The sequence below is a fragment of the Dermacentor albipictus genome, chromosome 7 (assembly GCF_038994185.2).
Source record: "Dermacentor albipictus isolate Rhodes 1998 colony chromosome 7, USDA_Dalb.pri_finalv2, whole genome shotgun sequence".
Lineage (NCBI taxonomy): Eukaryota > Metazoa > Arthropoda > Arachnida > Ixodida > Ixodidae > Dermacentor > Dermacentor albipictus.
This window is the reverse complement of record NC_091827.1, coordinates 28,391,722-28,414,770: the sequence shown is the minus strand read 5'-3', so window position 1 is coordinate 28,414,770 and position 23,049 is coordinate 28,391,722. Positions and strand designations below refer to the sequence as shown.

Genomic DNA, 23,049 nt, shown 5'->3' with positions numbered 1-23,049 from the left:
AGCCGTCAAAAACTTGACGTTATGTACATGAGCACGACAAGCAACTTCGTCTCTTTAATTTGAACGCCCGTAGTATTAGGAATAAAACGGAGTGCCTTGAAATTTTGCTGCTGCAGTACGATCCTCACATTACCGTAATAACTGAGACCTGGTTACATGAACAAGTGAATGATGACGACATTCTCCCGCCTCCGTATATGGTTTTGCGTAAGGACAGGCAATCAAGGGGAGGTGGTGTGGCCGTTCTGATGCAACACAAATTTGACGCTGTCATACTGGAGGACGTACCGAACTTGAATGCATCTGCATTAAAGTAACCTTGTGGGGCCATTCATTCATCTTATACGCATTATACAGACCACCTGACTCAACTCTTGAATACGTACTAAAATTAAAGGTACATGTATCTAAATACCAGGACAACAAAGTTCTTTTGAATGGCGATTTTAATCTACCTGGAGTAGACTGGGAACGTTTTTGAGACCTTTTCAACCAATACCGGTCACGCAAATACTGTGTTTGACATTAATGCTCGCACATAATTTGATAATATTAATTCATGAACCAACGCATTATCAAGGTGCCTCTAAATCTGTTTTAGATCTGGTGTTTATTCCTCGTGATTTCGGTACATCCACCGTTGTAATTGATCAAGGGCTGTCTGTTCACTGCCTTGTCTCAGTTTCTATTCCCCTGGTGCCGCTTTCGCAAATTACGAACCCGTCCTTTCATTATGTGAAAGATTATGCACGTGCCCGTGATGCTCGCTTCATCGACCACCTAGAAGCTTGTCTGGCAGATTTGGTTGATACCGATGTTTGCAGTTTGTGGGATCAATTTAAACGCATACCGTTTCAACTTAAGAAGCTGCATAAACATACGCCATGGATGACGATAAACATCATTCACCTCAAGCATCAAGCAAGAAGGTTAAAGAAAAAGCATGCTGATGCCAAACTTATATCCGACACTCTAAGTAACCTTACACATGCGGTGCTTAAGGATACTATTTAAATACGTCGCTACCAAACTTCATAAAAAAAATGATCGAAAGAAGTTTTGGAACTATATAAACGAAAAGAGAAACATATATCAGATGTTTTTGTCGATGGTTCATTGGTATCTGATTAGAACGCCATTGCTCAACACTTCGATGACTATTTCCATATTGTATTTTCTGCCCCTAGTGATTATCATCCCACCAGAAACATGGACCATGCTGTAAATGTAAACTTCATTTCTTATTCTGTCGTGGTTGCTATTGCCAGATGACTGCAGGAAGTGAGCCCGAGTTGTGCCTATATTCAAGAAAGGCGACCGTCTATTACTACAAAATTATCTCCCGTTTTCCTTAACGCCTTCGTGCTGTAAACTTATCGGACACATAATAGCTCACAAATTGCACAAATTCTTAGGAGAAAACTCAGTTTTATCCAATCATCAACATGGATTTCGAGAAGGATTTTCTACTACAACACCACTGGTTACTATAGTTCACACCTGTGCAGCTTGTCTAGATACGAACAGTCAAATTGATGTAAGATTACAGCAAAGCATTCGATACACTTCCACACCATAAACCGATTACTAAGCTTCGGATGAATGGCATACCAGACTTATTCATTTCCTGGATTTCAGCCTATCTGAACAACCACAACTATAATATGTTCAGGTGGGAGAACAACTCTTTGGCTGCCTTCCAGTAACTTCTGGCGTTCCGCAGGGCAGCGTACTTGGCCCTCTGCTTTTTTTGCTACATAGTAATGATATTGTCAATGTGGTTAACACCCCAGTTCAGATTCGTGTATTTGCTGATGATTGTGTTTTGTTTAGAGAAGTTACCTGCATTACTGACCAATGTGAGCATAACTCTAGCGTAGGCAAAGTGTTGGAATGGTGTCAGCAATGGGCAGTGGTTCTTAATGCAGCTAACTGTGTCTATCTCCCCATAACGCGCAAAAAAGTCCCCCTAGACTACACTTACAATTTGGCTGCAGCACCTTTACTGAAAGTATCCTGCTATAAATATTTAGGCTTAACATTAACGAATGACTTATCCTGGAACTTGCACATAAATAACATCTGCTTTACCGCTTTCCGGAAACTATGCCTTCTGCGCCACCTCCTCAAGACTGCTTCGCCTAGTGTTAAACTGCTCTCTTACGTTTTGTTAATTAGGCCAGAACTTGAGTATGCTTCCATAGTTCGGGAACCTCACACAACAGTTAACATTAAGAACCTCGAAAGAATCAAAGAAAAGCAGTACTATTCATTTACAGTAAATTTAGGGCTACTGACTCTCCCACTGCATAACTAACCGATAACGGAATCGAACTATTACAAATTGAAAGAAAGAAAAGTCGGCTGCAGTTTCTTTCAAACTTAATTAATCATAGGCTAGCCTTACACACCGCAAAATACGTATCACCTTTGATAAGCAGACCCACTCAGCACCACTACCCTCATTCTCTAACACCAATTTTCGCAAGGACCGACACTTTTCGGCGCTATTTCTTTTTTTTTCCACAAATAGTAGATGACTGCAATAAATTAACTGAAGCATACCCCCAGCGCCCGTAACCTGTATGTCATTTGTGTAAATAATCTTGTTATTTCGTGTATTAATTGTAGTTGTATTGTAATCAAGTTAAAATTTTTCTTAATCGTCTACCTTAGGACCAAGCAATTTGTGTGAAAAACGTGTTACACACTTGTTTCAGCATGTTCTTCTGTGTATATAATCTTTTGTATTTTGCTCACCCTGCTTGGACTTCTTGTCCGCAGTATTGCATACATAAAGTAAAGTAAAAATAAATGCGTTAATTTAATGCGCGCTCGAGGGCGGTGTCAAGGGGCAGGTGCTTGCAGCTAAGCAAATCTTTTTTTATGTAAATTGGTTTGTTTTCTGGCCGTTTATGTGACTTTGAGGGTGACGTTGACGCCCCCCCCTCCCGCCACCCCCCCACCCACCCACACACACACATATATGTCTGGGTGCCACTGTGCCACTGCCAGATACGCTAGCAGCACAAGAGGCAAGTAGGGAAGGAGTCGGCAATGTGAAAATTCCTCTTCGCTACAGGGAAGCGAAGAAGTGAGCCCGTGTTATTGACCTGCTGTGCCTGCCCTGCCCTACCCTGCCTTGTACAAAGTGAAGTTAGCCTTGAGAAATATTCGCGCTTAACGGAGAAAAAAGGGGGAAGAACAGAGCGTGCATTTAGCGAGACGCTTTGATATACATAGAAGTGAAGGAGGAGAAGTGAAGTGAGGGCCTTTCAAGTAAACAATAAAAAAAAAAACTTCGTCTATCACCGATTCCAACCCCTCAACCCCCCAGCCTCTTACGTGTAATATCCACCGATACTATCATTTTACTTTTTCTTTTCTTATTCTGTTGCGCAGAACGTGAACGCACTGCTTTAAGAGCGCAACACTGACCACAATTAAGAGTGCGAAGAGAGGGTGACGTAAGCAATCGCTCAGGGAAAAGGAGCGCTGCCTTACAGGGAGGAAGGGGATGGATCAAAGCTACGTTGTTGCACGCTGAACTCACTAATTGTTCGGGTCAAACTGAGCGCACAGAAAAAAAGCGTATTCGGGAACCACTGTTATCCGTCCATATATGCAGTAAAATAGACGAATGTTTCCAGTACATACATTGTTTGCTTTATTTCGCATCGATATCGCCGAGTTTTTCTCGCACAAAGAGAGAACAAAACTATAAAATGAAAAGGGAATTCAGTCGGAGCTATGTCACTTCATGTGTTTTATCGCATTCTATATATGCTATCCAAAGCCCGCCAACATGGAGCTGCCGCTACCAACTATAGTCCTCGCCAGCACTCTGTACGCTTGCATTTCGCGCGATCTTAAACCTTATCGCCACCCTTTGAAATCCTACAGTAGTTTTCGTTCGCTATCACTAGGTGTTTCCAGCGAGCAATTTCGTTCTGCTTCTTTTCGTGGCATACAATATGACATTCAATATGACATTGATATGACAGTTTGATAATTTGCCCACACACCTGGAAGAGTAATAGTTCAGTGATGGTATTCATTTTTGTTAATTATTCTCCGCTCATTCTTCGTTTTGCCGAAAAAACTCTGGATGCAAAAAAACAAGTACGCGTGTCAGTATCATGTCACACATTTTTTTTCGTTACCTTGAGAAGAAGCACACGCTAGAATTTCTTTTTCTCTAAGTTTCTAACGTGATAAACGCAAGATTTTCACTTTAGCAGGAACGTATTCAGTTTGAAAGGGCAAAACGCATAGATCTGTGCATTCTAACTTTAGTTTTGCCCGCCGATTATTATAGACAATGTGGATGTTACACTATAGTTCATGACAAATTTAACTGCAGAGTATCCTGAACGCCTTGTATTCTTTTCTTACAATGCCTTTTCAGTTCGATGTCGAACAACTATGTTTCTTGTAAGCTGCTTTCTTGCACTGATTTTCTTAGAAATGTCTAAACGCTGGAAGTAAGTATACCGAGTAGCACGACCCGTACATCGTTGAATAAACATGTGTATGAAAGAACGGCAAAACTGGATTTAAGTTTAAGAAAGTAATAAGGAAGGCCTCGACATTTAAAGTATGTAAAGGGCGTAACCGAGGAACTCCTCGAAATCCATTGCTCAGAAAGCCTTCCACATCCATTAAACACTCTATGTAGTGCCCCGCTCGCCTAGTTTTCGGTTGAGGAACTCCTTGACATTTCACCGTGCATTCATTTTACTGAATATTCGGCATACAGTTCCACTTTATTCTTAGCACGGTGCCTGCTCAATGGGACGCAGCCTCTCACATATAGCGCTTTGGATTCTTCTTTAGACGTCACCAACGTAGCCTTAAGAAAGATATATGTAGTCGACTCTCCTAGTCCTTCCCATTGGAGTCTTGCTACGCCAGGTCATAACAAGACGTACGTACGTTTCGTCTTTCTGACGATTCACTGCAACTTTATAAGTTCGTTATTATGACGGCAACTTGCTAAGCGACTGCGCGGTACCCTAACATGATTCATCAATGTACCGCTGAAAGTTACAAAACAAACGATAGTTGAGAAAACGAAACTATGAGACAGGCTGCCTCGTTCGTTCGCTCCGGAGCCCCACAGTTTCTTCTCCCACTGGCGCCACCACCGCGGCTTGTCACAGGTTTCGTAAAATATACGTTGTCGTTGTCTCGTGGGCCTGTTTGGTTTATTTCGGTGCAGTGGGCTTTCGCGAGATTTCCTTCCGTTGCTTTCCACCTGCGCTAAAAAATTCCTTTCCTGTAACTGTAGTGGCCAAGTTAAGGTGTCGTTAGGTTCTGTCAGTGGTGCGCTTTTGCGTCTGCGCTCAGGATATGCGATCTCCGCGCTTTGCTGAATCAGGCGGTTTAGCCAGCGTACTGTGCTACATGCAACGGTGGCGATAGGATAAGAGCGATGAAAAAGCTGAAGGCGCTGCCCTGCCACGCAGCAGGCGCACATATAAATAAATGAACTAAGCAATTAAAGGAAAACAGAATAAAGGAACCAACGAACGAAAGAGCCCTTCAGTGAACGAGCGACGGAATAAAGGAATGAATAAACGAAGAAATGAAGGAAGGAAGGATGGGAAGTAAAAGAATGAATAAACGAATTATTTAATAATCAATTAAATGATGAAACCATGAATAAACGAACGAACGAACGAAGGAAAGAAGGAACGAAGAAAAGAATGATTTAATAATTAATTTAATGATGAAACTGTAATCGGCTGCTTGCATCTTTTGCTTATTCGTAGGGTGAAGGCTGTTCCAACCATTTCAAGGGCTCCTGCCCATGTCGTGCGGCTATATACAGAGAGATTCACTGACACGCAAGAAAGCAATCGCCAACGCGGGCACATTCTTACAGGGAGGAGCGGGCGGACGGTGTAGTGGTCCCAAGGGTATCTCAGCCTTGAAAGACAGCGAGCACGGAAACGTAGGATGCCCGTTAGTGATTTGTTTTCCTATATCTTCTGCGCTCGCTCGTGCATGCATGCCGTCATTTTCTGTGCTGCCGAGAAAAAGGACGTTTCGGTGACCGCTGCGGCACACTCACTCGAGAATTCTCGCCACGGCAGATTCTGTATATGAGCAGTAAAATTTTTGGGTGCATGCTGTGCATATTCCGGCAATGGTAATACCGGAACATCGGTGACGTAATTGAGGAAACGGCGCTAATGATGCCATCTTGTGACGTTGGAACGAAGCTCGCGCGACTGAGATTACAACATTAGTCAGCAGGGGGACGCTGTTTTCTGGTAACGCTCCACGGCAGTACGAAAGCTTAAGCAACTGCTCTGTTAAAAGTAGTTTGAAGGGTTTGGGGAACGTACGTACATCTCGGTCTGGTGGCGTTGAGGTTTTCACCGACGTAATTACACAAGGAGCGCGGTAGGAAGCCTCGGCGCCGAGGGACAGCAGACGGGCTCCGTGTAAAGAACGCTCGGCCAAAAGACGCGAGCAACTTCCGAAATCCGTAACGTTGTCTTTACGTGACTTCTATCGCAATTATACAAAAACCGAAATTTCGACGACACCGTGGCCGTGATCTTCCGTACATACCAATGTATATGTCTGCTCTGCGTTGTTGTTGTTGTTATTGTTGTTGTTATTGTTGTTGTTATTGATGTTGTTGTTGTTGCATGCAGCCTTTATTCTTTTTGTAACGAGTTGTTCTTTGCATCTTCGTGCGTCTTATAGTGCATTTCCTTATTGGTCAGTACTGGTCAAACAAGGGATTTCGCGCTGAAACCGACGTTTCAACAAAGAGAACCGACCTCGCTGCAGGGCATCCAACTGCTTTCCTTATCTACCAAGCGAAGCAGTTAATGCCCTGGCGAAAACGAACTCCTTTTGTGGAAACGTCGGCTGCAGCGACATTCCTTGCTCTGCGACTCTTGATCACTGCAAGCCTACGTTGTCTTATTAAACTGCTGTCCTGCCTGTGTTGCTTTATCTTATTTGTTTATTTATTTTTAAAGCGGGCAGCACTGAATAACTCGAGACTGGAGTTTGATTTAGCCATTCGAAGTGCTTCGCTGGGTGTGTTTCCCTGTCTTGGCCAGTTCTCCTAAAATGAGCACGTGCCACTGTGGCACGGGAGGTACAGATGTAGCTATAAATGTGCGCGGTAGTTATCAAAGAAGAAACGGACAAGATTACTAAGGTACGTCGTAATCAGCCACCAGCCTTCCTAAGTGTCGTCGAGTACCTCGACTCGTCGGGGCTCTCGGCGGGACTATAGGACATTTCTACAAAGGCGGATGGCCTAACGGCCATCCCACCACCTCGGGCTTCCTGATCCGCCACTACTTCGCTTCTGCTGGGCCACCGCCTATACGGCCTACCTCCAGCCTACTCCTCCGGTCGAACCCACTGGACCCTCCCGGCCGGGCTGCTCTGATGCTGCTAGGATGACCCTCTACCTTTCTCCTTCCTACCCTCTCGCTCTTTTAATCCCATCTCCGCCACCCTGCTTGCGCTGAGCCGTGCTCCCGCATGGGTTGCGGAAAATAGTGCTAGCCTTTCCTCCTTCCCCACAAGAACCACTTCTCTATCTATTTGGGCCTGTTGGTATGTCGTAAGTATGTATAGAGCTGCGTATGAAGGACACGGACACAAGAAAGAATGTGTGTGGAAGTCGTGCGTCTCCAGACATCGTTCTTTCTTGCGCCCGTGTCTTTTATGCGCGACTCTCCACGGACAAGATTAGTCGGGCTGCACTGACGCTGAGGCACATTAGGTCCCCTTTCCGTGTCCACTTAGGCAACGGCAGGCTTTAAGCTTGTCGTTTGCTTATATTCGAGATATATTGACTTAAGCTTAAGCTTTAGGAATTGCTGTTATACATGTCAGAATGGTCGGACTCCATTTTTGACACCGCCTCCATTTTGAGTGTAACACACTGAGCATCATTTTGCGTGTAAATACGAAGTCAGTTTCTTTCGAAATATTTTTTTTTTCCACCCTCCCTCTCTATCGTAAGGCCTTTCAGTCCCTCATCACCTCCCCCGTGCTGAGTAGCATGTAGGCGATTTCACACACGCCGGCAGAAATCTCTGCCTTTCATTAAAGATATTTCTCTCTCTCTTCTCTGTGCATACATCTGTCATCGCGACTCTTTCCTCGAGAGGCCTCGTATACGTTGGCTTCGACCTCGTGACATCGCTGCGTGGGATTCCACAAAACTGTACATCCGTACGACTTGGTGTTTGGCATTTAGGCATAGCTCGTAAGCGCTGAAATGCATAAGTCCTTAACCTTGGCGGTACAAGTAAATGTACACATTGCGTAAGGTTGCACGTGGCATGGAATGAAAGTAAACACAATTGCGCGCATCTCCGTTAGCTTAGTATTTAGTTGACAGTGCTTTACTAAAGCTTGGCTTCGCGTATACATTAAAACACGTGCGTTGGATGCAAACACACACACACACACACACACACACACACACACACACACACACACACACACACACACACACACACACACACACACACACACACATATATATATATATATATATATATATATATATATATATATATATATATATATATATATATATATAAACGAGATGGTTGTCATCGGCGTATACCATCCCTCATTCTTCCCATAGCGCAGCTATCGTCCTTATTATGCAGTCAACGAATACAAGCTGTCGAGGAGCGTCGAGTCTACCCTCATGTCCTCAGAACATGGCACGCACGCAACGCCAAGGTAACGTCTATGCCGCCTTGTCCAATGCATCACAAGGCGCCTCGCTCTTGGCACGGTCAGCGAGGCCGCGACGCATTGAGTGCTCTGTGATGCGGCAGTGTATATAGCCCTACTCAACAGCTGTCGCAACGCTGTATGTGCAAAAGGGCGTATAAGAGTCATCGACGAAGGCACCACTGCTTCGTGGAACGCGATGAATGGGCCCTGTGTTGAAGTGGTTAGGAAGGGTTCAGGCTGTGAGGAGCCCAAAATAGGGACCCGCACTTGTATTCTGTCTTGTGCACGTATTATTTTTTTTCTTCTTCGTCTTGCTTCCGTTACTTTACTAACGTTACGTTAGTCAATTATTGCTACTGGCCGACTTGCCGGTAGAAGTAGATAAAGCCCATCTGTATACATGCGGAGGAACCGCGAAAATGATAATCAGTTTACAAAGCGATTGACAAACCACGACACGAGGGCGATGGCTAATGGACAATGGATTTCACAAGTCGCCCGGGCTCTGCCTGCATGAAGTAAGCCTGTACCTCGCCCTCTGTCTGTGTGCGTGCGTGCGTGCTTATAATTGCATGTCCGCATTAGGTAGCGAGGCAACCCAGTCGAAAGAAAACGGAAAGTAATCCAGACATATCTTCTCAGGAGTGGCATGAAGCTAAAAGTGCCCTTATACGAGATCTGCAAGATCTGTCCGGACTGATGGATTGTAGAGGGTTTTACGTGCAAAACCCCGATTTGATTATGATTCACGCTTCAGTGGCGTGCCCTCCAGGTTAATTTTGACCATCAGGAGACTGTTAACGTACCCTTAATGCACGAGACACGAAACAGGTTTTTTTTTTTGCATTTCGTTTTCATTGAAATGCTGCCGCCGCGGCCGGGATTAGATACCGCGACCTCGCGCTTATAGCAGCGCAATACCATTGCCGCTAAGCCACTGCCGCGGCGGGTGAGATCTGTCCAGCAATATATTGTTACGTGAAGCTGAAGCCGAATACTATTTACAATTTATTTACAGGTAAACTCACGGAGGCCAAAATGGTGACGCTATATCAAACAAGCACACACGTCGTCTTTGTCTTCCTCAGTGCAGCCACACTGTGGCGGCTGTTCCGTAGCATCACCCCCGGCTGTAGAAGCACCGTCCCGGTGCTTAATCTACACATCCGCGGTGGAAAGTGTGTGGTAGGGTTTTAGTCTTGCCACGTGAACGATGTCACTTGCAGCTGATGATGACGCTGAGAGATCGGCGGGGATGATTGCATACGTGACATCGGTCAATTGTCGTACCACAATATATATATGCTTTTACTTTGCAAAGCACGAAGAATGCGGATGCAAAGCGAGAGGCGCTATCACAATGAAACGGCGCCAAAAAAAAAAAAACGCATTTAATGCATCAAGTGAGTGTCAGATCTGTAGGCGATCGTAAACCTTCCAAGATTCTTGAAGCGTAAGGACTTAGCGCGTCATTTGCTGGCGATTAACGTCGGTTACGTACGTGCGTGCGTGCGAACCAGCCAGACAGCCAGCCAGCGATATATGTAACGCGTTGCGTCATTGTAAAGTCTCTGTCAAACATTCTCCTGCATGTTGCAGCACCTCGTTGTCGCCAGCTTCGACTTGTTTCGGACCCGCCGTGGTTGCTCAGTGGCTATGGTGTTGGGCTGCTGAGCACGAGGTCGCGGGATCGAATCCCGGCCACGCTAAACGCATTTCGATGAGGGCGAAATGCGAAAACACCCGTGTACTTAGATTGAGGTGCACGTTAAAGAACCCCAGGTGGTCCAAATTCCGGGGTCCTCCACTACGGCGTGCCTCATAATCAGAAAGTGGTTTTGGCACGTAAAACCCCATAATTTGATTTTTTTAAAGATTTGTCAGGGCTGGAACGGCCGTGCGCGTGCTGTCGTTGACTGTTTGTGCAACGATATCGTTCGGGAATGCGCATGCGCGCGCTCTCAGAAAATGCCCGTTTTCGACCTACTCCAACAGCGGTGATTGGTTCCGACCGCATAAACTCTAGTCACCAACGCTGATCAGGCAACTTCGGAACGGTTTTCCGACTACTTACAGAGCAGATTAAGATGGATTCGCGTACGCGTGAGCAACAACAACAAAAAAATGTTCCCACTGGCCGAGCGATCGCTCGCCTAGCTGATTTTTTATTTCCGGCTCAAAAAAAGCAAACTCGGAAGTGCCCGCATATTATGCCACGTTTGAGCTCGCTGTTATGGAAAGTAAAGTTGCGCGAGTGTAAACAAATAACAAGAATGGAAGAATATCATAAGAAGCGAACAAACATTGACACCAAGGACCACATAGGGGAAATTACTTCTACTTACTAAATGAATAAAAGAAACTATAAATTAATGGAAATGAAAGCGGATGAAAAAACAACTTGCCGCAGGTGGGGAGGGATCGTGTCCCACCTGCGGCAAGCTGTTTTTTTATCCACTGTCATTTCCATTAATTTATAGTTTCTTTAATTCATTTAGTAAGTACAAGCAATTTCCCCTATGTGATCCTTGGTGCCAGTGTTTGCTGGCTTCTTATGACATGCTTAATAAAAACGGGCCCCTCGGTTAATCCTCTTTCTTCTCGTTAAGGAATGAAGAAGGCATTCGGGTAGTGCTCTTGCAAACAATGCCCTTTAGTTACCGAGAAGGAGAAAAATAGAAAGGGAAACACTCAACGCGCACAAATTTACACCGGAAGAGTGAACGTCTAGCTACCCTCGCGAAGCAGGGGTCTCTCAAGGCCACCGACTTTAACGCGCACAATCCAAAAGGCGCCGCGTTGTGGCGTCCGCGCGCATAAGTGGAGTGGCTGGAAGAGTCGGCCGTCACCGCTCTCGCCCACTTCTAACACCGTGCTCTCGCCCATGCGGGTCTCGCTCGAGTCGCCGCGTTGTTCCCCACCCCTCGGTACAGTGGCCTAGAAGGGGCAGTGCAGCGAGCGGAGGCGGCGGCGCATTGAGTAGCCTGACTCCGGTGGTGGCGAACGGAGCGGCGGCGCTGCAGTCGACCAATCTTGAATGTGATCGCCGTCTGCACGTGGGGGTCGACGACTGCTGTGCTTGTTAGGCGGTGTTTCTCGTTTCTTTGTGTGTGAATGTGGGCTTCTACAACGCCCGAATGGCTCAGAAGCAACGCCTGAACCATTGTTTCGCACCGGGGTGCAACACAGGATACTCCCGGATCAAGCAAACGGCCAAACTCTCGTTATTCAAAGCACCCGCCGACCCGGAGAGAAGAAGCGTGTGGGAACGCAACCTTCGCAGAGACGACAGGAGACTCACACCTGATTGTGCTGTTTGTGAGTTGCATTTCGAGAAGCATTTCATCGTCAGGGACTATGTTCATTGTATTAACGGCACGGAGGTGCGAATTCCGCGCGGGATCCCGACGCTCACACCGGACGCCGTTCCAACTATTCTACCGAACGTTCCCTCATATTTAAGCAAGCGCTTACCTGCGAAAAGAAATGAAAGGAACAGGAAATCTGCAGACGATGTCGTGCCCAGGAAAAAGTCACGACTGTCTACTACTGACGAGCCTGATGTCTTGGACGAGCCCACGACAAGCCAGGGCGCCGTTGTAACAGTTGCCTCCTTGAAAGAAGCAAGACTGCCAGATAAGTACTGGACGTTTCATGAGCTACGTAACGCTGAGGGTGCGTGTTTTACGTGTTGCGCCCTGAACGCCGGCACAGGGGAGGTCAGCGTAGAAAAGGCAGTGTTTTTCACTGTAAACAGCGATGGTGTTTTCAGCTCGAGAACGTTTGTGCTCGGGAAGCTCGTAGGAGAGGCGGTGGTAGTTACTGTGTGGGATGTGGAAACCGTTCTGGGTCAAGCGTGCGCACTGCACTTGTGTAAAGGAGCAGCTGCCCATCGCGATTCATTGTTGAGCAATCTGACTACAAACTTGCAAGGCCAAATGCAGTTCAAGTGTGGGTCTGCTTTCAGCATTAAGTGCCTAGGAAGCGCGAAGAAGGTGGGAACGCCTTGCGTCAGCTGCAAGTATTTAAGGAAGGCCCTTCTCACGCGGCAGTCGCGACTGAAGAAGCTTAGGAAAACAACGGCTAATACCTGTGGAAGTGCCGAGCGGAAGCTGAAGGTATGCAAGCGCAGAAACAAGAGGCTCTTGTTGAGGCTAGGAAGCCTTGAAGAACACATTCAGAAACTGAAAAATGAATCTTCTGCTAGTACTGAAGAAGCATTAGCAGCAAAGATAGGATCACTACCTCCAAAACAGCAGCTTGCCGTCAAACAGTGCTTTGAAGCAGCAAAAAGGAAGAGTTTATGTGGAATGCGATACAACAATGAATGGATGCTGGAGTGCATTTTGCTCAAGATAAGAAGCCCGAAGTTGTATCAGTACATGAGGAAGCAAAACATCCTTGCACTTCCAAGCGAAACCACAATACGCAAGTACACTGCTCGCTACAGAACTGGCTATGGCTTCAATGAAAAGATGCTGAGCGCGTTGAAAACAAAAGTAGCCCAACTTGAAAATATGCACCGGCATGGAGGTATCGTCATTGACGAAATGAAGCTTTCTGAGCACTTGACTGTGAGCAATGAAGGCAAGATTGAAGGCTTTGTAGATTTGGCGCAGTACACGCCTAAGGGCCAAGAATCACTGCCCTGCAATCACGGGCTTGTCGTTTTGTTTGTGCCACTTGTGGGCAGCTGGACACAGGTGCTTGGGACATTCGGTAGTCATGAGAACGTCAGAGGTGACCTATTAGCCAAAATCGTGCTGGAGGCTACAGTTTTGGCAGAGAAGGCTGGCCTATTCGTGGACTACTTAACCTGTGATGGAGCTTCATGGAACAGAGTGATGTGGCGAAAATTCAACATACATGCTTCATCGAAGGAAGTGGTCTGCAAAACTGTGCACCCTGTTGACAGCAGCCGCTTTCTTTACTTCCTTTCTGATTTTCCTCACCTCGTGAAAAACGTTCGCAACCGACTTCTGACAACCTCGCTGAACACTCCCGAAGGGCTAGTTTCTTTGGAGTTTGTGAAAGAAGCCTTCAAACTGGACAGCAATTCGGTAACCTTGAAAGCGATGCCAAGTATTACCACTGTTCACTTAGCTCCCAACAATTTTGAGAAAATGAGAGCGAGTTATGCCTTTCAGCTATTCGGACACGGTCCACTGCAGGCATTTTTTTTGTACCGCACTCAGCTTGAGAGACAGTGTGGTAAAATTCAAGCTACAGAAAAATTTTTTATGCGAATGAAATCTTTAATAGCTGTTATGACTAGCAGATATGCTGCAGAAGCTCTACGGCCAGCCTCTACTAAGGTGGAAGTCATAAAAGAAATGCTTGATTTTCTAAATTTATGGGAGGCTCATGCCGACAAGCAGCAGTTCCTAAGTGTGTCTACTGCAGAGGGGCTAAGGGTGACACTTACTAGTACACTTGAGCTGCTCGGCTACCTGAATAAAGTGGTTGGATTCAGCTATGTTCTGACATCCCGGCTCAGCCAAGACAAGATTGAGAATTTTTTCGGCATTGTAAGGATGTCGTCAGGCTGCAATGCGCACCCAACGCCACAGCAGTTTCTGCTCACAGTTAACTGCTTGTCATTTTATAACCTCGCCCGAAGTGTTACAGGTGCCAACGTCGACGGAGATACTATCAGTTCTCTCCTCAGCGTTGAAGACAAAGAAAAAACTGCAAAACAGAAACTGGTGGATATCGTGAAATCTTACACAGACAAGCTGGCACCTTCATCTGCTTCAGGAGATCCTGTAGACCATCCCTACATCGTGAGCAGGAGTGACTCTAGGCTTATATGCCACATTGCTGGTTATGTGGCAAAGAAGTGTGTATTGCCAACCAAGTGTCCATCTTGCACCGACCGTCTTTTGCTCCCGGCACAGGAAGGGCGCCGCTTAGCTGCAGCGGAATACATAAAGCACAACGACCGTGGTGGCTTGGTCTACCCCTCACTCGAACTGTTCAGGTTCATCACACGCTTAGAAGACGTCTTTACAAACTGCTTTAGCACACGGAAACTGCACTGTGAAAGCATTATGGATGTTCTGCAGATGATTCACAAAGCTGCTCCACTACAGGTTGGATGTGAAGAGCACGTAAATAGCCTAACGCCGCGAATTGTAGGCTTTTATATCACCATGAGGCTTCATTTTTTTGTGAAAGGCGTCAACAAATCAAATCTCCTGAAAAAGCGTAACTCGACCAAGCACCTCAAGCTCAGCAGGTTGACCTAAGTGGAGGTCTTACCTATACAGATTGTAAACATGCATGCATGTGCACAAACTGAGTCCTTGTGTTTCTTTCTTGCAACATAACCTTGCAAACACCCCTCCTTTGCATGGTCTCTTAAACTAAAGCAGTTGTTCTGCCATTTGTTTGAAGTTTCCCTCTTTGCCTTCTGCTTCAGTGTTTGTGTTGATCCATTTCTGCAGCTCATTCATATGCGGGCGTTAAGCTCTTGAGAATAAATTGCTTGTGTGGGCGTATTGCAGGACTCATAATTGTTTATTCCATGGATGGATTCAATCTGCACTTATATTATTGCATGAATTTACCATCCAAGGTGAGTAATCAGCTTCTTTCTGTCATACCATTCAGTTCTCCTGGGTGTTAATATTTTGCAGTTTTGAGTTCTCCAATATCCTTGTGAAAAGTTGTACCAAACGTTAGGAAGCGTGCAGTGTAAGAACTAATTAGATAAAAACAATTAAAACCGCCGCGCTACTGCCGAGTTTAATAATAATTGGTTTTGGGGGAAAGGAAATGGCGCAGTATCTGCCTCGTATTTCTTTGGACACCTGAAGCGCGCCGTAAGGGAAAGGATAAAGGAGGGAGTGAAAGAAGAAAGGAAGAAAGAAAGAGGTGCCGTAGTGGAGGGCTCCGGAATAATTTCGACCATCTGGGGATCTTTAACGTGCACTGACATCGCACTGCCGAGTTTAAATTTCATTTTTAACGTGTTTATTACCGCAGCCACATTTCAGTGGTGGATACAGAGACGCCAAGTTCGTTTCAGCGTGTGCTTTGTATCTACCGTATGCACTTTGCATTTAATTTCTTCGCTGTAACCAAAGAATATGAAATTAACTCTTCCATATGATAATTTTGAAGAAAAGCACTTGCGTGCGATATGATCATATGAACGCCTCCGCGAAACGCGCGCCATTCGCTACAGCAGTTTCGCCTGCTAGCTTGGAAGATAGTTCGACCGCAGCGCCGCCGCTACTGCCGACGCTCCAAGGGTCGCCTGGAGAGCGGCGCCCGCTGCACTGCCCCTTCTAGGCCACTGTACCCTCGGCGAGTCGGTACTCAAACAGACTTGGAGTGGCAGTGACCTCCTTTCACCCTATACGGCCGAGGCAGCGAAGGCTGTGTGGCTTTGGCGCCGCCGTCGCGCTGGTGCAGATGCGTTCCCGTTTTCCGAACCTCGGGAGGCTTCTTTTTCGGCGCGAGGATTTGCGTCGGACGGGGGGAGGTGCCAGGTTGATCGGCAGGACAGGACGGCGCCCGACGCATCCGTTCCATGTCGACGTCGCCGCAGCAGTGGATAACGTGAGAAACAAGTTGTTACGTTCATTATCGACGCCATTGCCATAATCAGCAACATTATCGTAGCCTATTGTTTAGAGAGGACAGAAATTTTTTTGACTCGAGAAATGGCGGAGCGCTCAACGGGAGGAGCTTTGTCTCCGGCAAGCCACTTCGCATAGAAGAAAAATGGAAAACAAGAGAGAGAGAGAGAGAGAGGTTGCATTTGCGTGCTACCATGACGATAATAGAGTGCAACGAAATATGTGCACTAGAGTTCACTGTGAACGGTATCCCAGACTGAGTGTTCCGGGAGTTCACAGCTCAGTGTTGATACGGAGAGCTCGACAACATTCTTTTACCGATATACGTATGCCTTACGCATCACGTCAGGCACTTTTACGAGAGAAGCTTTCTGTACTTAATTTCACTGGTTCCTTGCAGCACTGTGGACGCCGCAGGATTTCTTAGTCTATAGGAAGGCCGAATGCTCAAGATGTGTTCACTCGCGCCACGTCTCTGCTCAGCGTCTGCTTGCCATCCTATCGCTAAGTGCTCCACTGTTGGTGGATTGACGCAACCAGTGCTTTCGCGTTGTAACCATAATCTGCGTTCACATTAATGTGACAACAGGGCTCTGTTACCTCTATGTAGTTCTTTCGAGCCTCGTAAGCATAGATGTTCCCCCGTGCCACATTGTCTGCTCGCTGTCTATCTGGCGTTTGCTCGTCACCGACATCACTAACTGTACTGGAGCGCAGTAGTGAATTATTGATGCAGTGAATAATTACGCCTTTATACCGTTTGGCATGGTCAACGCATATATAGTGCTGTGGCGCCATCTGATGTAGGTGAGAAACAAACCACTTTTATGGTTCGGCGTCGCAAATCTGTTAGCAGCGTCAAAACAAACAGGCGTTTGAAGCGGGCAGTTTCCAATATATATATATATATATATATATATATATATATATATATATATATAGAGAGAGAGAGAGAGAGAGAGAGAGAGGTGCTGTTGGTTGCTACAACGGTTAAGGTAGCTGTTATGTTAACCAGCGCTGACCACCAGAGTAATTCGAACTGTGCGACATGCATGCGCAAAGGGCCCAAGATATCACATTTCGCTGTAATGTATCATGTACACCAAGCAAATAATTGCGGCAGAATAGCCATTTCACTATATGTCTCTCGACGGTAATGCGTTTAGCAAATAAGCAATATAGCAAGACAACGCATTGCTACAGGCTAAACGAGCTATTTATGAGGCATGTACTCCAGCGGGATTCCTCTGTCGCTCTTCCATAACAGAAACTGGCGCCATCTTACGCCACCATCGCGAAGCCTGAGCGTAGCCTCCAAAATGCGCCGGCGCGTGCGAACGATGAGAAACGCGTCATGCGGCAACCAGACTCCTCTCTTCAGCTTCGTATGGATGGATGGATGGATGGATGGATGGATGGATGGATGGATGGATGGATGGATGGATGGATGGATGGATGGATGGATGGATAGATAGATAGATAGATAGATAGATAGATAGATAGATAGATAGATAGATAGATAGATAGATAGATAGATAGATAGATAGATAGATAGATAGATAGATAGATAGATAGATAGATGATGGATGGATGGATGGATGGATGGATGGATGGATGGATGGATGGATGGATGGATGGATGGATGGATGGATGGTCCCCTTTGGAACGGGGCGGTGGGTTGCACCACCAAGCTCTTGCTATTATGCTGCTTAATGACCTACCTAGGTTAAACAAGAAAAAAAAAAAACTATGAACTCCCACAACCAAATTTTCTGATCCCCTATTGCGAACTGTGCTTTTGTACGTCTCCGTTTCTTGTTGTTTCCTTACTTTTCTTCCACCAATCCTCCAATCGCCTCTTACTGATCCCTGTTGCGGACATGTTTACTTTGCCCCTGCTCTCGCTGAACCCAAGGGCTTCAAGGAGGCCAGTGGTGCCTAAATCGACCGCTGGGCAGACGTCTTCACATTCTGAACGCGCAGTGCGCACCATCTAGCTGCACTGCCGAGAAGTCCGCGCATGGCCTCCGAGACCAGAAGCGCCAAGTGCCGGTGCTGCCGAAGATCAGAACTTTCCCCTCGTTTGCCGCACACTCATCGATGGATGGATGGATGTTATGAGCGTCCCCTTTGGAACGGGGTGGTGGGTTGCGCCACCAAGCTCTTGCTACTATACTGCCTAATATTCTACCTAGGTTAAACAATGAAGAAAGAAAAAAAAACACTATGAACTACCACGCCCAAATTTTCTGATCCCCTATTGCGAACTGCGCTTTTGTACGTCTCCGTCTTTTGTCGTTTCCCTCAGTGGCACCTTACTCAGTGACCCCTGTTGGCGAGAGGTTGACTGAAGAGCGGCGCACGCCCTGCGTCTTTAAGGCGTGCAGCTTGCTGAAGAGGCGTGAAAAGCGTTCATGAAAAGGCGCATTGTAGTGATCGGCACGCATTGTAGTGATCTTGCTACCGCTGAATACACGCGACATTGCCGAATAACCGCCTTGAAAGTCACCTTATGAAGCGCTATTGTGAAAAAATTGTTAATGGAAACGCGCGCCACGGTCAACGAAGTCGACAAAAAAGCAGGGGAGAATACAAGCGCGAGTTGGGGCTGCATGCACCGCCGATGTGGACTTCTGCTGCATATATAGGTCGACGAACTGCCCTTCCAGCTTGAGCTTTCTCAATTGGAATTTTCTTTCTTCTTTTAGTGAACCGCTTGGAAGCTGACAAAGTAAAAGACGTACCAACTTTGGAGTATCTTTTTTTTTTGCGAATGTTACTGAAGAGTGAAGCCCTGCCGTATATTCAAAGGCGCGGCCAAGGTACTGATTGGCGTTGGCTACAAGGCCGGGTTTTGTACTTTCCGGCGTCAAAATTGCACTCCTCCGCCACCGAAGATATTACCCAAAAATTAAAATGGTTACAAACTGCGCACGAAAAAAAGGCCACTCAGCTGTGAAACAACGCAATCCGCAATGCTTCAACCGAGGGACGAATTCGCAAAGCTTTTGTTTCGTAAGCGTTCATTGCGAAGGGCCAGCCACCTCAGCTAATCAACAGTATATCGAGCATGAGTATTGGCTAAAAGTTTAGCTTACGAACAACGCTAGCGCCAAGCGCCTTTTGTGAGTATGGCCCCCCCAGACTGCTTAGGTCAGAGTTGAGCCGGTGTTTCTTTTTCCTTGCACCATTACGGCGAAGTGACAGTATCAACTTGGTGCGGATTCGTGCGCTGAAGTTCTATACGGAAACAAAGAGCCCACGAAGAGGAAAGACTCTTCTTTCATGGATGGATGGATGAATGAATGAATGAATGAATGAATGAATGAATGAATGAATGAATGAATGAATGAATGAATGAATGAATGAATGAATGGACGGACGGACGGATGGATGGATGGATGTTATGAGCGTCCCCTTTGGAACGAGGCGGTGAGTTGTGCCACCAAGCTCTTGCTATTATACTGCCTAATGTCTTACCTAGGCTAATAAACAAAAAAAGAAATGAAATACTGTGAACTCCCAGGACCAAACTTTCTGACCCCTTATTCCGAACTTTGATTTTGTACGTCTCCGTTTCTTGTCTTTCCACACAACTTTAGCGCTCCCTTTCGGACAAATGTCTCGCCAACCAGACCAGCAATTCACTATTCTGAAATGCCAACTTGCGCTGTGAAAATTTTCTGAACTCTCCGAGAATAATCGCGTGAAACTTTTGCAGTCTTCCGGCTTGGCTTGTGTCCAGTTATTGCGCGTTTTGAGTGGAAACGACACTCTGGAGTCCTTGCGTGAGTTTGAATAGCAGGAAGCTCTGGCACTGCGGTTCTTTCGTGCTTCGCGCTGGTTAACGCCGTTACGGTCTAGGCAGATCGAGCGTGGTCGGTACACAATAAGAAAAAAAAACGAATATAGAAAGGAAGAAAGTGCGTGGTCATGATCATTTTCTAGAAGCTGCTAGCGTTTTTCTTTTTTTTTTTCACTGGTCTTTTTTTCCCCTAAAGAGGGGGGCCTTCGGAAACAATAGAAGGGCACTTCAAACGTTCAAGGCAGCCTTTGTCTATCTTTGTTTTTTGTGTGTTTGTTCTTTTCTCTTTTTTTTTTCACGCATAGCTAATCCTCCTTGTTGGTGCTGGTGATAAAATGGGTTTCGATGGTATCGTTACGTATACTGCATATTGCGTCACGCACATTATTTTGCATAAAACGAAATCTTCTTCGCGCGCCCGATGCCTTCCGCGTAACACGGAAGCGAGCTTACTCACTTGACATTGGTTCGTCCGCAACTCCAGTTTGCATCGTCAAATCTGGTCACCTCACCACGCCTATGCATGTAATCAATTTTTTTAAACTAAAATCGGTACAAAACCACGCCCAGCGCGTTTCGTCGCTCGATAATGTACGCGCTATTATAGTGTGACTCAAGATAAACACCTTGCTAGCTATAGCTACACCATCCTCGGAATCACATATAGGAAGATAACCCTTGTCTGTTTATTCCATGAAACAATCTACAGTAAGCGTGAACGTATACATTTATCACAACCACGTCGCGCATTTTGCCGGCTTCGCAATCATCGCAGCCTTGCTCGTCTTTGTGGCCGCACCGAAGCCTTCATTACATCTGCGCTGCCACGTGTAATCAGTCATTGGAACGACCTATACCTGATAGTGTTACTGATGTTGATGATTCTGAGGCGTTTAGAAACGCGATATACCAACCATCTATGACTGTTTCTAGTGACTGCTAAATTCCCCATTGCACGTATTCATATTTACGTATTGAATAACGGCTTATTTGTGCGCAAGAACAAAAGTGTATTATACTAAGTATGTTCAATATTGATTTAACCTATGTTACATTGCCTACATTTAGCGCTTGCCTTGTTCTTGTTCTCTTTCATATTTCTTTTTTTATATTACATTGCGTACTGTCCCTTCCTCACATAAGTCATGTTTAGAGGCCGTGAGAAATTTCTAAATGAAGAATAAATTAATACGGATATTCACTTTGGGAAAAGAGCGAAATAAGCGAAGCCAAATCTGGCGAGTACAGTAAGTCGTCACACATTTGCGAGGCAGATTCACGAAATCCGCAAGTCTTCACGTGTCAACATCACCGTCCACTGGGTCCAGGCCACGGTGTAAGACATTCGTACACCGTGGTCCAGGCGCACGGCCATGATCACAACGTTCACCTTCTGGACCACCAATCCTATCTCTTTCTCGGCACCCCTAACTCTTCCCCTTTCCCTTCCCTCTGACCCCCGCTCTGCATGTTCTCATTGCCCGAAAATGTATACCCTCCGGGAGGGGGGGCAGGTGTACCCTCATCCCCTGGCATGTCTGCGCCCTTCCCCACAAACTTTCTCGGTTGGAGGAGGTGTCTCTTAGGGCACATTCACACCGGCGACTTGAGGAGGTCGCGCGACCGTTTGCGACTCGCAATCAAAAAGCGACCGAAGGCGACTGATGTTCACACCGGCAAGCCCGGCTGAGCGCGACCCGGAAGCCGCTATCCCGGAGATTATCGTTCTCAGCGAGAACTCTCGGAATCTACGCGGAATTTGAATGCGACACCGGAGGAGGCCGGATGTAGACACACGAAAGATCACTTCCGGTGCGCCGCTGATTGGTTTATCAGTTTTGCGACCACGGTCGCGCGACTGAAAAATCGCGCAGAGAGCGACTCGCTCAAATGGTCGCTTTTCGAGAAAGGCGACCGTTTGCGACCATTTGCGACTGTTCGCAAAGCGACCAACTTGGTCGCGCGACCTCCTCAAGTCGCCGGTGTGAATGTGCCCTTAGGGATCTTCTGGCTGGGGTGGGCCCTGCACCGGCCACCTCACCTCTAGTGCTTGGGGTCATCCATTTGAAGACTATAGAGGTTGAGCGTGCCTGATAAGCCGCTATAGAATTAATTGATTAATTAATTGTCATTTAATTGATTAGCTAGTTGGTTAATTAAATAATTATTAACGGCTTGTTAGCAACGCTAAATCTCTTACTTACTTAATTCATTTATTTATTAGCGGCGTATCAGACAGGCTAAAGCTCTATTGTATTCAAATGGATGACCCCAAACAGTTTTAGCGTGTCTGATAAGCTGCTAGTTAACTAAATAATTAATTAAGTAAGCAGGTAAGTAATTAATAAATTTGCATCGGTAAATTAATTCGCACCGTCATTTATTTGTACAGCGTATATAGAATCAGTCGATAGTGCCACAAGGCATGGTTACCTGACTCTTTGTTTCTGAACGTAACCAGAGTGCTCGCGATCAGCGGAATATCTGATTCGAACACCAGCAGCCATGTCAGTTCCAGGTGGAGTCAGGCGATGGGCGAAACTACCCGCCGTGGTTGCTCAGTGGCTATGGTAGGCTGCTGAGCACGAGGTCGCGGGATCGAATCCCGGCCACGGCGGCCGCATTTCGATGGGGGCGAAATGCGAAAACACACCCGTGTACTTAGATTTAGGTGCACGTTAGAAGATCCCCAGGTGGTCGAAATTTCCGGAGCCCTCCACTACGGCGTGCCTCATAATCAGGAAGTGGTTTTGGCACGTAAAACCCCATAATTTAATAATTAATTAATGGGCGAAACTATATTTCCTTCAAATAACTTTCTAGTAACCTTTGGTATTGCGGCGTGCCGGGCGCCTAATCACGCTGTGCTTTTCGTGTTTCGCGAGCTGTATAGGAGTGGAGCACGGAAAAAAAGAAAATAAT

General features: G+C 46.3%; 1 protein-coding gene across 2 annotated transcripts in view; it reads left to right on the top strand.

Moving 5' to 3' along the window:
* Positions 1 to 23,049, top strand: part of LOC135917429 (retinol dehydrogenase 14-like) — a 134,062-nt gene that overhangs the window by 91,575 nt on the left and 19,438 nt on the right. The window contains exon 1 of one of the 2 annotated variants that reach the window (XM_065450994.1): positions 16,141 to 16,302. The exons of the other annotated variant lie outside the window; for it this stretch is intronic. Within the exon in view, the coding sequence (XP_065307066.1) occupies positions 16,274 to 16,302 (29 nt within the window). The 5' untranslated portion in view covers positions 16,141 to 16,273. Of the gene's footprint in view, positions 1 to 16,140; positions 16,303 to 23,049 lie in introns of those variants that run through there. 2 annotated transcript variants of the gene reach the window in all.